Source organism: Pieris napi, chromosome 9 (assembly GCF_905475465.1).
Source record: "Pieris napi chromosome 9, ilPieNapi1.2, whole genome shotgun sequence".
NCBI classification, from domain to species: domain Eukaryota; kingdom Metazoa; phylum Arthropoda; class Insecta; order Lepidoptera; family Pieridae; genus Pieris; species Pieris napi.
Genome location: NC_062242.1, coordinates 10,070,949 through 10,086,934, shown reverse-complemented (window position 1 = coordinate 10,086,934; position 15,986 = coordinate 10,070,949). Strand labels below are relative to the sequence as shown.

General features: G+C 35.3%; 1 protein-coding gene across 2 annotated transcripts; it reads left to right on the top strand.

Annotated features, from left to right (window-relative positions):
- The first annotated feature begins 5,261 nt into the window (after positions 1-5,261).
- On the top strand, positions 5,262-15,418 carry LOC125052694 (proton-coupled amino acid transporter-like protein pathetic). Of its 2 annotated transcripts, XM_047653676.1 has the most exons (9): positions 5,262-5,433; positions 8,399-8,532; positions 9,121-9,265; positions 9,483-9,613; positions 10,730-10,968; positions 12,414-12,611; positions 13,244-13,349; positions 13,897-14,113; positions 15,203-15,418. In XM_047653676.1, exons 1-9 carry the CDS (start codon positions 5,413-5,415, stop codon positions 15,395-15,397), a joined length of 1,386 nt encoding a protein of 461 aa, XP_047509632.1. In that variant the 5' UTR covers positions 5,262-5,412; the 3' UTR covers positions 15,398-15,418. The 2 variants fall into 2 exon arrangements, with proteins under 2 accessions (XP_047509632.1, XP_047509633.1); XM_047653677.1 differs by lacking the exon at positions 5,262-5,433 and having other exon boundaries at positions 8,433-8,536.
- The last annotated feature ends 568 nt before the right edge of the window (positions 15,419-15,986 follow it).

The window sequence follows — 15,986 nt, the reverse complement described above, 5'->3', positions numbered from 1 at the left end:
GAATTTTCGATTGAAAATTAGGATGTTTTTTCGATATTAATTCAAAATAAGGTGAACAAATAAATATTTTTAATCAAATAAATTACAGTGTATTTGGGACATAGAAAGGTAAGTTTTCACCAAATTTCGTTAAAAAAAAAATATTTTTGTTAAAGATAAAAATAAAAAACCAAAAACTCGGTTTTTTGAATTTTTCACATAAATTTTGAGGTTATGTGAAAAATGTGTGAATACAAAAGTTTTAGATCTTTTTATTACCTCCAACTTTGCCATTTAACTTTCTTCGATAGGACTTTTAGTTTTGCCGGAAATCGAGATAAACCGTTTTTTACCCTTAAAACTCCCCCCCTACCCCTTCCCGACCTCAGATCGACCGTAATTTATTTTTCCTTTCATTTTGATCATATTCCCCTCCTTTTCTAATGGGTTTCATCCTACTGTGATTTTTTTCACTTTTTATTTATTTTAAAGGCTATCTGCACTGGTCTATAAAGGGAATTAGCTGTATATGAAATGTTTAAAAAACAACTTTATTGCTATTTTGCAATTGCTCTACATATACCGTTTCGTTCATCTATTAAAACAAAACTAAAATATTTTCGAAGGCATTAGGAATGACTCCGAGACCAGGATCGATACTTCTGTTTTTTCTTAAGTCAATGTTTATATTCCTTCAGTTAATAAACAAGCAGTTGAACTAAAGAAAGATGAAATTTATGTTAGAAAGTTACATTTCGATTTTTTTTTTTGACAATTCACACCAATTGACCTAGTCCCATGCTAAGCTGGTGAAGCTTGTGTTATGGGTACTAAGCAACGGATAAACATATATATTATAGATAGATAGACATATAAATACATATTTAAACACCCAAGACCTAAGCACAACACCAAATGCTCATCACATCGATGTTCGTCTCAGCCGGGGATCGAACCCGGGACCCATGGATTCGCAGTCAGGGGTACTAACCATTAGACCAATGAGTCGTCATAAAAAAGCTAATTCTATTACGAATAATACGATAACATTAATTTATTAATCCACATAATTTTATCTCTACAGTTATTACTAATACGATAGAACTACACAATAATAACTAGAACGATAACCCTATAATTAAAAATGATATACCTAGATAATAAATTACTTATAACTAATAATATAACAAGCAGCTCTTGTGAACTCAGCCAGTGTACAAACAAATAGGTCTACGGGGTCTACCTCGATAGAAATCTTATTCATTACATGTATCGCTCGCGTAAGTGAGGCGGCCAACCAAGTTGCAGTATGCGCGCGGTACATCCAAAATTTGTGACTTCTGCCTCAGTTTCTTGCTTGGAACCCGTAGACCTAGTCTCTCCATATACTACCTACATACCAATGGGTATACTGATATAGCAAGGTCTAAACCCAACATACCCTGATTAAATAGGATCTAACAATGGATTAATTCCATACACGCTCTTGTAGCAGTATAAGTCCAAGAGCCCCAACCAAAACAGTAGGTTCGTAACACGTTCTAGAGAACCGTTTTTTTTTGGAATATGTTCAGGGGTGTCCCCTGAATGTAAATCTAAGTGGGCGTCATGACTTAAGGTACACTTTAGCCGCCATCTTGAAAAACGCGTTTTGTCGAATATCTCGCGAACCGCGCACCGTACGACAAAAATTGTAGAGATCATTTTTATAGATAACTAGCCTAGCAAACGTCGTTTTGCCATGTATATCATTTATAATAAAAAACAGAGGTTGATCGTAGAGGGGTGAAAATTAGGGGTTGTATTTTTTAATGCTGTATCATGAAAAAATAAAAACAGAAAATAAAATATATATATATTTAGGGGTTAACCTTAACATTTAGGGGGATGAAAAATAGCTGATGTTGTCCGATTTCAGACATACCCAATAAGCACACAAAATTTCATGAGAATCGGTCGTGCCGTTTCGGAGGAGTTTAACCACAAACACCGCGACTCGAGAATTTTATATATTAGATATAGCTATCTTTTTTATTAAAACTTTTTTTTGTAAAATGCATAATTTTTATTTGTAGCGCTTCAAACTTTTTACACTATGGTTTTTGCTAAATATGTAGTTAATGAAAATAATATAACGAGTGAATTTATTTTGTACTCGCTCTAACATGGGACTGTAATTAGCTTCATATGGGGACCACACTATTGCATTGCACTCCAAATGACTTCTGACAAAGCCTAGCCTTTTTGATTATCTTATATACAGGGTGTCCCAGAAGGAATGGATAATCCTTGAACCCCGCACGGAAAGGCTCTCCAGCGATCAGAAAAAAATATCAAAAAAAAAATCCAAGTGATACCCAAAATATGTTTTTTTTTAGAAAAAAATACATATACAATACGTTGTTATTTTATAATATTAATATGTTATCAAACATACATATTACACAATTGAAATTTGCGCATCTGGGCCATGTTTTGCGCTATGACCGCTACCACCTCCTTCAATTAATTACTATAACGGCGGACGTCGAGGTGATACGGGTGGAATTTCGTACTCTGCCTCGACGTCCGATGATGTGTTGGTAGAAGGAAGAAATCATGACTTCGCAAAGTTAGGAACTGGCATCTGGCACAGGATAAGACACTCTCCAAGAGACTGGTGGCCAACCTCCAGTAATGGAGAGGCACTAACAGAAGAATATATTCGTTAATTTCTTTTAAAATTCCTTCTCCATATGCGACAAGACACACAAAATTGTTCCATGTACCTCGTACGAACTCGAATTATCTGCATAATTCACCAATGTTTCGGGTTTTATCTAACTATGACACTAATTATGAGGATATTGATATTTTCCACCTCGCCAAAGAACATGTGAGAAAATATTTGAAGGGGCGGGAAGACTCGAATTTTGTTTAGGTTGTATTTAGTATTGTTTATTGTTTTAAGTATTAAATTTCTGTATATAGTTTTGTCTATTGATGCGCTTATTTGTTTCATTTTTCGTATATAATATTGTTTATCTATGTAATCTATTTTGGCTTTTTGTACTGTCTAAGTGTTTGTTTTGTAATATTATGTATGTTAGCTGTAAGATTACTTATAATTAAATAAATAAATAAATATTATAATAGTTGGTAAAAAAACGTATTTATTTTATAGTTTAAATAATAGTGTACGTAACACAATTTTTCAAATGTATCAGTGACATTGAAGGTCAGTAAGAACTCTTGAACAGTTGAATTCTTAGACTTGCCAAATTAAAGCCATGGTCAAAATAATTATTTATTATAATTGACCCAATAATAATATCATTATTTTTCATTGAATGACAGGGCATGTTCATTATACATTTATATAACACTTCCATTGTAAAATGAATTGTAATGTCTATGCATATTTTTTTAAAGCATGATAAAATTATTGTGTGGGTATATCCAGCATTCTCCCTTCCCTCGGTAAAATACTATGCGCTTTAATAAAATATGGGTTTGGCTGCTAATAAAAAAACGAATCTAATAATCGATCAGACTAGCACTAAACAATAGTATCTTAATTACGTATGTGACTAATCTTAGTAAAAAAAATTTTTTTTTAATGTTGAAGCCCATGTTGATGCCCATGGACACTCGCACTGTCAGAAGGCTCGCAAGCGCGCTGCCGGGCTTATAGGTTATTTCACCAGTGGGCGATGGGGTTGTCACGTCTTGACTCCGGAATACGCCGCCGGTCGCCGGATGATCTGTTATCATTTTGTATACAAAATAAGTTTAACACTGACATAATTCGCAAGATTTGCAAAGTCTATTTTTACATATTTAATATTTAGAATAGTTTTATTTAATTCAAATTATGTTTAAGTTTCATTAATTTCACAAATACATATATATTATTTTTCGATCAAAAACAGTATCTGATAAAATTAAACTCCAAGTTAGTATTTGGAATAGATTATGTGCTGGCATACTTATATATGTACTTCATAGTATATTTGACTAACCTGTGACCATTTCGTGTCCAGCTTTTGCTGTGCACTGGTGCAAAGCTCAATGAAGTATTTCCTAACCGATTCTTCTTTGCTTCCTTCAGGACAATAGCGTTTGTTTTAGATTTATTAAAACGCAGTTAAACACACTTATCAGACTTCAAAGGATTTTGATTTATACGCGAAGATTACAGAGAGTTTCAATTTATTGCAGGCACTCAAATTGATCCTGGTATTAGCCAGAATGTTATCGGGACACGTAGATAAATTGTAATTAACAATGTTAGAGCATTCAGTCATTATTATTATTTTATTTATAATTAGTTTTTGGGCTACTTTAAACTCTTATGTCGTAAGTTCGATACCGGAAACCGGCATGCCTTTGACCTAATCGAGGGCGTGTGTCAGGCACAGAAGGCTCACTATCAATAAAAAAAAGATTACGATACAGAAATCTGAGTACCGGACTTAAAAGATTGTATTGTGTTTGGCGCAACATATATTAGCGAAGTGCTATTAAAAAGTTGTATTCGGGCACATGACGACAGATAACAGCTTGAAATGGACAAAATAATTACACGAGACGCGTTTGAGCTATCTAAAGCTAGCAATATCGTTTCATCTTCTACTATATAAAAATAAGTCGGGTTTTCCTTCCTGACGCTATAACTCCAGAACGCACGAACAGATTTCCACGGTTTTTCATTCGTTGGAAAGGTCTCGGGCTCCGTGAGGTTTATAGCAAAATTCAGGAAAAATTTCAACTGAAAAGCTGGATCACCAAACGAAATGCTACATAAAACGAAGCCATCTGGTGGCGAAACGGAGTTCGCCGAGTTTGCTAGTGTATATATAATTGACGAGTAAAGCACTATATCCTAGCATTTTACAATGCATACAACGCAGCATTACTACTGAACATTATTGAAGAGACTTAAATGCCGTTTGACGGGTAAACGCCATAAAATTTAGCGTAAAGACAATTTAATATTAATATACTTCTTTAGTAATACGTTTCTAATAGTTTCCCTAGTTTCTAATATACCGGATATCCAGCCCTTTGAACCACCGCTATACTAAGGTTTTTCTTTTCTTACAATATTATACAACCATAATCCCAAACTCAAACGGCCTCTATACTGACCTGAGGTTCCCACGTAAGCCTTGCATGCGAAGTAACAAGGGGAAAGTAGGTAACGCAGAGAAATTCGATACAGCTATATATGTAATTTAAGAATTATCATAAACGCAACTGGTTACCGCAAAATTAAAATGGGAGCGGTGTCGCGTCTTTTAGCATTAGTCAAAAATTATTCGTTCGCTATTTTGTCTGAGAGACATTGTCTCGAGATAGGCATGTCTTCTATCTCTGCGCTTTGAAGGTTGTTCGACTCTGTGTTTTATTGAAACGTAAATCAACATACAAAGAGTGCACTCGTGTTTGAAAATGGAATTGAGTACAAAAAAGGTGAGTTTTTATTTTAATTTATTAAAACAAAATAAAATCTCCCAAGCATTTGTTTTTTATTAAAGAAACCGCTACCATATTAGAGTGTGCATAATATTCTTATCAAATGCTTTATTTTGTTAATACGTAATATATTATTCGTAGATTAAATTATAACAGTTACGGAAGATTTTAAAAATATTTTGCTAATTTATGATTATGTTTTACTCAAATTCAAAACTCAAACTCATTAGGTACAAACGTAAACAAAAACACTTATGAACGTCAAAAAGAAGTTAAATTAATTGTAAATTTACATTTTTATAAAACATACCGCAATTATATTGCATTCCTAAAAATTAATATCATTATTAAGAATACTGGTTCTTAGCTAACTTAAAACCACAATAATGCACAGATTATTAATCTAAACAGTCATTAATCAATTATTATAATGAAGCTAATATTCCATCAAACAGGTTTCAACAATATAAAAACAGTTATAAAAAATCTAAATTGCACTACACGATAGGGAAATCACACTATAAAAACCTATGTTTTCCTCCTCTACTTGACATTTACATATTCATGCCAAATTTGTTACGCAAAGTTTAAAACACAATGAAAACACCAACATTGTCTAAGAACCGTGCAAAATTATCTATAGGTGACATATTAGCCGTGAGTCCTCCAAAATACAACCGATAAATCGGCTTGTATTATAACTGGTGTTTAAAAGCTACTCAGAGACATAGGGGCCTATTTAAAACACATTTTCAATCGAAAATATTGTTTTATGTTGGGTACTTCATTTATCGAGGAAGAGTGTAGATCTCTTAAAAGTATGCTACGGCCGAATTACGCAAGTAAATTCGCAAGGGCAGCTACTATTACGTGACAACAGTTTGCCAAATACAAGTTAAATATACGGGAAAGTACTTTATTATACATCTAACATACTTTTCTTAAAAAACATAACACAGTCACAACTCAGCCGTATTAATATGCGTGTCCCTGGAATTAAATGTGTTGCGTTGTTGTCTAATTAAATATTATTGATGGAACCAATTCGTACAAGTGACAAAAAAACAATATGATGATTATTGAAGAAACATTGTTCTCAAGGTAACGTTTACCGCGTTATCGATAGTGTATTCAATTCTATATATACTCGTGGAGTTCTTTAGGTTCTTATTAAAAATTCGAAATTTAATTTGAACCTTGAAATTGCAAATGTTCAATTGACATTTTTCGTAACTAGGCTTCGTTAAAATACCTCTTTAGGGAGCGTTCAAGTATTACGTCACGAAATTTTTGGCGACTAATGACCCTCCCCCACCATGTAACGCGCCGTAACGTTTTTTGTACCCAAGTATAATAAAACGTTTCGTGACCATCTAGTGACTCTTTAAGCCTAAAAGTTACCATTATGTGGTGTAAAGTACTGGAAAGTCGAAAATAATATGAACAATAACGCGTAATTCAATCCCCGCCCGCATCGTAACGTTTTACAAAAGGACACCCCCCCCAAATTCGTTACGTAATACTTGAACTTAGGAAGGCTGGATATTTCTTTTTAAATTTTGGAAATAATTATTTTACTGTAGGAATAATGTAGCATTCTAATGGTGAAATAACTTTACAAATCGATCCAGTAGATTTTTAGTTTATTTATTTTTACATTCAAAAATACATAACTGTATAATATTAGTAAAGTTATTAATTATAATTATAGATGTTTAGAAAAAAATAGGTTTATTGAGGGGAAATGCAAAACTTTATTACTGGTATGGTAGGCTTTTTCAATTCTTTATTAAATAGGTTAAATGTCGAAGAACTCTTCTGAAAGAAAATTAATATTAAAATAAAGAGTCGTTTGTTTGTTATCTTATTTAATAACCGAGATTCTGTGTCATAGAGATTGTAGAAGCGATAACTCACAGTGCCTATATTAAAGTAATCCTTTATATTTACATGTTATATCTTTTGTATATATTTGTATAACAGCAAAACGGCGTTAATATTTCGTTTAAGATTGTTAAAGTTCACTTTGAATAGTTTCAATGTGCCAAGGCCAACTTGGCCAATTCTTAGCAAGGACTTCGGTGACATTTGTCCAGTTTTGTAGAAATCAGAGCTTTTGAACTGGACACTGGACCAATAGAAATTTCTTCACTTATGACTATTCTAAAGCAAAGTCATATCTTTACTTTACTATGCTAAAGCAGATACATATCAGAATGTGAGTAGACTAAAATTGGTACGGCTAATGGTGACGTGTATCTCGTTCGTACATAAGGATCTTCCCGCGTGATCGGTGGGCGTTAAAATCGCCAAGTATCACGATTTCCCATGGGATACCTGCCGGTATCCCATAACATAGAATCGCGGATGGTCATCGCAGTCTACGCGCAGCCAGAGGTTACATAGGCCCATTCCTTAGAGTCCCGAGGCAACGAGGAGCGATATCCTCTCTGACGTACACGCCAACTCCTGCCCTGCCGAATGTTCCAATTTGTACCCCGGGTAGGAGAGGTAGCAAGTATCAGCCGGGGAGCATATCAATTCAATGACAGTGGATAGCGTGGATGTTGAACTTGAGACCCCTAACATTTGTGAAGTCCACGGCGAGTGTCGTGGACTTTTTTCTTTTTTCTTCTTCTTCTTTGTTAGTTTGCTCCATTTGCCCCGAGATCGGTTAATTGTTGACTTAGGCTGCTCTTAGAGCGCAGAATTGCCCCTCCCAGAATACGAAGGACAGCATGTGCAACCACCACCGGGTGCTAAGCGTCCCTGTAGAGGAACCCTAGAGGGTGATTCTCCACAGTACCGGTAACTAACTTTGGGTAGTTCTATATGCATAAGTAAGACTTACTCGTATGATGAAGACATCAGTAAACATTCAGAAGTAACCAAGTCTGTAGAGCGTTGTGCGTAGTGTACCTAAGTCAATATTATTCTAGTTTCTAAAAGTACTAAATTGCAGACAGACAAACAGAGTCGACTGGATGTGACAAAACCACCACCGCAGCCACCGCCAGATGGCAGTAAATACACTGTACCATCAGAGAAGGAACCGTATGACTTCGTTGCGAATAGAGTTCCACGGAAAAGAAATAAGTAGGTAGCTATTTTTAACATTTTGTAATCTTAAAAAACGTTCCGTGGGCCCGTAAGTTCCTTCTATTGTAGGTTTCTCCTAAATACAATAGCAATAAGAGCTTTGGTTGTAGTAGGAGGACACTTAAGTCTAGACCTGAATGCTATTATTATTAATTTATTTATAAAACAGAGGGCAAACGGTTCACCTGTTGTTAAGTGTTACCGCCACCCATGGACACTCTCAATGGCAGAGGTCTCTCGAATTCTCTGCCGGCCGTAAAAGGCGGTACGGATTTGGTACGCTCTTGAAGGACCCAAAGCTATTATTCAAATAAAGACAGAACAAAAGAAGATCACTTTCATCATGGTATAAAACCCTTTCGTCGGTAAAATATGTATAAAAACGTTGGGGATACCCATATTCATATTACTGTGTACTCTTTATACCGAATTTCAAGGGAATGAGCATTTTCATTCGTTATAGAGAGGTTTCCTTATAGGAAGGGAAAAATCAATGTATGGGTTTTGTGTTAAACCAAACAAATTTATCTCATTTTTACGTAATAGAGAGTATATGCAGTATACAGTATACTCATCTCTTTACAGTTTTCTAGAAGCAACTGGTCACCTTATAAAGGGATGTCTTGGAGGGGGTATTCTTGGTATCCACGAAGCCTTTATGAAATCTGGACTTTGGACCTCTCTATTTGTATCCGTTATCTTTGGAATTTATATCTCCTATTGTTTACACGTAAGTACACCCTCGTTATTTGTTAATATTGTTTCGCCGAGAGAATCAACCTAACCAACACTTCAATCGCGATTTTTATCGTCACCAATGAATTAATGACAAAACCCGATTTCGTTGTTTTCTAAAAATCGTAGGCCAACTTGAGATTACATGGTACAAGAATATTAATCGCAATCACGAAATTGTCTCGATATTTAATTATGCCCTAATTTCCCAGATGTTAGTAAGTGCCGCCCAGAAGTTGTACAAAATGTTACACGTCCCAGAGATGTCGTATCCGGACGTAGCGGAGGCTGCTTTACAAGTGTGTCCCTTCCCCTCAATAAGAAAATATAGCAAATGGTTCAGGTTTGTAAAAAAAATACCAGGTGTATACGGTTTACGCTCTTCGTTTTGTTACAGCAAGTATGCGTTGTCTTGTGATAATAATAGAATTGTAACAATGACTTCAACAAAAGTGGTTTATTTTCGGAGAAGTTATTATCCTCGCTCATTGTGATTTGTAATTAGTATTGTAATATCTTAATATATATATATAAATTACTCGTCACATTATGGACTACTAAACTACTTAACTGATTTCAATCAAATTTGCACATCATTTGCAAATTATTTTTTTATTATTTGACAGTCACAATTGTTATAGATGGCGCTGTGTTGAATATACCAACGTTTCACATAAGCTACAATTTAATGGCATAACCACCATAAAGCATGGTGATCCCCATGGCTGGTGTTCTCCTACCGTTTCTCTTGAATAGTTAACTACTATGTAATATAAGAAAAACCTTAGCTACAGCAACGCTTGGCCGAGTCTGCTAGTATAAATATACATTACTTTACATATGTTTTTTTATGTTCATACTTATGTCGTCAAATAAGCAGTTCCCGGTAATATATTATATTAGTTAAAATCCACAAAAAATTAGTTTCTTCGCAGATCCTCCGAATTTTTAAATAAAATCAATGTCACTTTACAACCAGGATTTTTGTTATTAAGAATACAAATAATTCTCTCTGCATCTTCTACCGCATTTACCATGGAGAGTGTTCAGAGGAGTTGTTCGGTCTAATACCTGCAGCTGAGTTTCATCATCGGACGTCAAGGCAAAATACAAAATACCATCCGTATCACCTCGACGTCCGTCGTTCCACAACAGAGCGTTTTCTAAGGCAGTTTTTGCCGCGCACCACCACTATGTGGAACCAGCTGCCCACAGAAGTATTTCCGAACCAATTCGACTTAGGGTCCTTCAAGAAAAGAGCGTACCAATTCTTGAAAGGCCGGCAACGCACTTGCGAGCCTTCTGGCATTGTGAGTGTCCATGGGCGGCGGTATCACTTAACATCAGGTGAGCCTCCTGCCCGTTTGTCTCCTATTACATAAAAAAAAAACAAGATGCAGGAATATTTTCCAGTTCATGAGACAATACAACATTTATATAACATAAAATATACTTTTAGATACGCCGTGGATTTAACAATTTGTATCGACTTGTTTGGGGCATGCTGTGTCTACCAGATCATAATAGCGAAGACTATAAAGGATATAATAGAAAATACACATGACACCCAAGAGGTCGTTGACTTGAACAGGTTAAGGCTGTATATTTTGGCCTTATTGATACCTATATTACTGCTTTGTATGATAAGATCGTTGAAATACTTGGCCCCGTTTACGCTGGTTGCTGATGTATTTATTGGTAAGAATAACAAGGTCTCTTATATGTACTGTTACCCTAGTACTGTCAACAAAGGTTGTAGGTTTTTTCAAGTAAGATTTGAACGTTAATTTAAAAACATCGCGACGAAAATTCTATTTTAAGGAATTCTTATACCTAAAATTGGTTATTGTTGTATACGTATGTGTGAAAGAATGGTAACCATGGTAACAACGGTGCTATCTCTAGTCCACGTTTTATGGGCACTCCAATTTACAGGAAAGTTCAAGCGAGCGTTACTGTTGCAATTTGATTCGATGATGAAAGATAACATTTTGACATCGAAACTTCTTTTATTTTTTTCTCACATACTCACATAAAGCGACATTACATGAATAACAATATAGCCTATACAAAATTATGGCTAATAAGTAATAATATGTTGAATTAATTTTCTACAATACTAGTGAGTAGCTTAAACTAATAAAGGCTGATTTACACAGGGTAAGTAGACAAGTCAGTTGCAGCGCCAATGTCGGCGCCGCGACTGACTTGAACTGTTTACACGAAGTAAGTAGTAGTGGTGCGTTTCTCACGATGAGCACACGTGTGTGAAGTCAGTGGGAAAAATGAATTCGCGAAAACAACTGAAACGACGATTTAATTATTTGTTGAAATATTTATCAATTTTGCTGTTGAATGAGTTAATAGAAATGGTAGAAAATGACATAACTAAAAATAAATGACAATGGGTAAGAAAATGGATTGACGATAGAAACGAAACTGGTGGCTCTGCTTTGTTGCTGAAGCAATTGCGATTTGATGATCCTGCGGAGTACAAACTGGCCATATAATTGCACCAATTTTAAGGTTTTGTCTTCGCTAAGCTTCATTTTTATCGCCAGCGAAAAAAACGTGGTCACTCTACAACGCAGCGGCAGTGACTAACCACGCACTGACTTGTCTGTTTACACGGGGTTTATTTGGCTGGCGCGGGGGTGCGCGGGTGGCGGGGGGCGCCAACTGACTTCAAAATATTCGTGCCCGAATATTCAAGTCAGCGCTGACTTCAAGCCACTGTACTGACTTCAAATCAGTTTACACAGGGATTTTTTCGGGTCAGCACTGACTTGCCTCGAATTTGTAGTCAGTTACTGACCCTGTGTAAATCAGCTCTAAGGTAATGTACATTAACAGTCCAGTGTTCTATAATGTTTTGACACTATGTTAGTGTCGGACATACCGCACTTGCACTTATATTCACTACACCAGTTTTAGTAATTCAAAAGGTTTAGTTCACTTTAGGCGCCTTGTTTCTGTTGCATCAACAAGCTGGATTGCCTCAGCATTCTCATGGTTATGTAGCCTGTTACAACCTTTCACCCTTTTTAGGACTGTTTTCATATTAAGATCCTTGTGGACAGAGAAACTTAACGCTGAAGCAGGGAGTGATCTAAAAATATATTTTTATACTTCGTTTCTTACAGTGGCCTGCGTAGTTGCAACAATAGTTTATGGATTGCGAACAGCGCCACCTATCGCCACAGTACCAGGTTGGAAAGATGCCTTAGGCTTTTTTGAATTTTGCGGTATCGTGGTGTTCAGTATGGAAGGCATTGGAGTGATATTGCCCATAGAGAATAATATGCAGAATCCACAACAATATCTAATGGTAATAACATGCGGTAAGTTCTACAGAAATATCTTAATTAATTGTAATATATAGCCAATAAACTATTCATATGAGCAATACTAAAGTATTCATCCACCTCTCATATTCCATCCTGTTCAATCTTAAACTTTCTACCTATCTACGATTTCAAATTTCTGGGAGCCCATTAACCCATAGCTATCTAAAGCTTACGCTCTTCCGAAAACTATATTCTTGAAATCCCATCTCATAACTCTTCCTTTCTTTCCGAATCCTTTAAGGTCTCTGCAGTGAGCCTATGGAATTCACTTCCCGTCCCTAACTTTCGTACTAACTGATCTGATATTATCGTGATTCATGTGCATTTTTTTCTTTTTCAAGTGTCCTTTTTTATTATTGTCCTGTACAATATGTCTTATGTATGTTGCACTCCTTGCGCTTACCTTATCTAATTTATTTTTTAATTATTAATTATTAAGTATTAATAAATAAATATTTTTGTTTAATCAATGTAATGTGCATTGAAAAATTGCATCCTAAATGGTAATTTATAAGGTCCGAGGTCCATTAATGAGAGCCGAGTTCAGTTCTTGGCACAGGAATTCTTGTTTCGGGTTGGTGAGCTAGGCTATTTACATCTCATAATTCATGTCTGTTCTTTTGCAGGTATGACAATAGTACTCTTGTTCCTTATAACAGTTGGGTTTTTCGGATACTGGGGCTTTGGTGAAAATTCTATATCGCCGGTCACTTTGAATTTTCCCTCTGACTTGTAAGTATAACTATGTATTTATAATATATTATCTTCGAAGTCTGGGAATCGATCGATGAACTTTATATTCAGACGTAGCGTTTGTTACAACAGTTAATTAACTAGCTGGCTAATGCTTAGGCCATTCGTACGATAGAGTGATTCTAGAATATATGTGAAAGTAAAGAAACGTCATCGATCTAAGTCATTAGCCTAGCTGTTTGATCAACTGGCTGGATATCTTTCAGGCCACTAGTTAATTTAAAAGGCTAGGCTGTTATTTGAACGGCTAGTTAAGCTAGTTGGATGGGACATCTACATCATACATAATCGTGCATTTTCTAGTTATTTGGTTCTTATGCGCCCTTTTAAAGAGAACGTTGAAAATATGTAAAAATATATAAAAATAATATTAAACAGAGGATCAAATTAGCATGGCAAGCATTTACCAAAACAGTACATTGTATTTATTGAATGTTTTTTTTTAATATTCTGTTATGTTAAACTGCGTTATACTAAACACATTTGACGCATAATAATTTTTGATGTTTGAATTTTTCTTTTAAAGATTTCCAACAGTCCTCAAAGGCTTGATGGGTGTCATGATCTTTGTAACTTTTGCCCTCAACTTCTGGGCGCCTTTCAACCTCGTATGGCATTATGTATCAAAGAAGCATGACCCGAAGAAACATTGGATTTGGGAGAGAGTATACAGAGCAGGTTTTATTGTTACTATAACAGCGATCGCTATAGGCTTTCCCAATATTGGAAACCTTATGGGATTGGTAAGTAAGATTTTATAATTTGTTTGGACATTTTTCCCATTCCATTCCATTTCTATGTTTAAAGAGAAAGTAGTGAACAAAAAAAAACTCTGTCAACTCAGTTAAAAAAAAAGTAAATGACATTTCGTATTTTATTTTGCTCTAATTAGACGGACATTTTGGGAATCTAGAAAAACCGATATAATATCTAGCTAAGCAAACTAAGCTCCGTAAACTCATCATTATAATAATAACATTTTAATTCAGATATCTTTACATTTAAACACGTTTCTATTTCAATCTTCTTTTAGGTATCTGTGTAGTCTTTTTTGCCAAAGGCAAATCCTCTTGGAAATCCCGCCATTCCTCTCTGCAGTGCCTTGCGATTCTGTAATGCACTTTTCAAACACTCCGAAACCGAAAACCGAAACCGTGAAAACCGACTGAGTTACAGAATCGCGAGGCTGTGCCGTTAACCATACCCAAATCTAATCAAAATCAAACCATACTTTTCTCCTTATAAGTATAAGTATAAAGCCGGATTCTATATCAAAATCAGTTGCAACTACAGTTTTTAATTTCTAAGGAAAAAGCGTCAAACATGCTTTATATAGAAAAGTCTAATTATCTTATTTGTAAAAACTAGTCTATTTTACATCTCTTTTTTTTTTGTTTACGTAGTGATCAAAAGAGAGATGAAAAAATATTATTATTTTGCCGTACTGTTTTTGAAGTGAAAACTTCTTTAGCGGCGTTGTACACTTTTTTGGAATGGGTAAAAAATGTTAAACTCGCGTCAGGACATGTGACCTGATCGGAAATTCGTAAGACGGATGGAGAGTCGACAGCTGGCGTGGCGTATTCAGTAATATTAATTGTCATGTTTGTGTACGATAGCGCAATAAATAAGTATTGTATTCTACACACATAAATGATAGTACTTTTATACTGATAATAATTACAGCGATTCGTGCAAAATTATTCCCTAACCATTCCAAAATATCACAAATGCACAACGTTAATATTCAAGTTTTCACTTCTGCCGGCAGTCATTTTTTTTTGTTTCGGATATTTCCTACGTTTGATAATCAGAACCTATCTTCTTTCTAGCTTGGAGCGTTCGCTCTATCAAACATGGGCTTCATATTCCCAGCGATAATCGACTTGCTGGTGGTATGGGAGAAGCCAGGTCTAGGGAAATGGAAGTGGCGACTCTGGAAGAATATTTTTATAATAATTATTGGAATACTTTTGTTCTTCGCTGGAACGTATTCCAATGTTAAGGGATTGTTATCACATTTGTAATAAATAGTTATGTAAAAGTTATTTATTATTGTTATTCATAGTGAATAAAGTTTATACTACACTTGGATAAGTTAGTTTAAGAGCCTACTACATCGAACTTGGATACAAAAGTCGTTATCGCTATCGCTGTCGCTATTAGGCGTTACAGTGTACATGCGCTACTCGAAGAATATGTTATACAAGTGTTTACCAAACTTTTTTGTGCCACCTTAGCCTTTCTAAAGTTGTTAGCTATCTTTCTAAAGCCATAACATACATCTTTTTTTTGTATTAAAAACTTGTTCGCTTAAGAAACTTAAATTTTCCTTAAAAATTTTTTAGGAACAAATCAATTCTCAGTACATATAATGAAAAACTGGGGCCCCACGTTAAAAAAAAATCTAACCTAGGACCTCAGGGATGAGAGTCGCACGCTGAAGCCACTAGGCCACACTGCTCACACATACATAGATAATATTATGCTTGTGAGCTGTCGGTGTAGTGCATCTTCAGCAATAAAAGCATATAATAGCCACGTGAGCCGAGTCAGCAATCTGAACAATGAAGTATATAGAATTTTCACATTAAAAGGATGTTACGAGTCTAGCGA

What these genes read in the sequence shown, in the direction of transcription:
- LOC125052694 (XM_047653676.1), top strand. Translation starts at nt 5,413, where the DNA reads ATGGAATTGAGTACAAAAAAG. An exon ending in GTTCCACGGAAAAGAAATAA is followed by an intron (nt 8,533 to 9,120) that starts GTAGGTAGCTAT and finishes ATCTCTTTACAG; the next exon opens with TTTTCTAGAAGCAACTGGTC. An exon ending in TTGGAAACCTTATGGGATTG is followed by an intron (nt 14,114 to 15,202) that starts GTAAGTAAGATT and finishes TCTTCTTTCTAG; the next exon opens with CTTGGAGCGTTCGCTCTATC.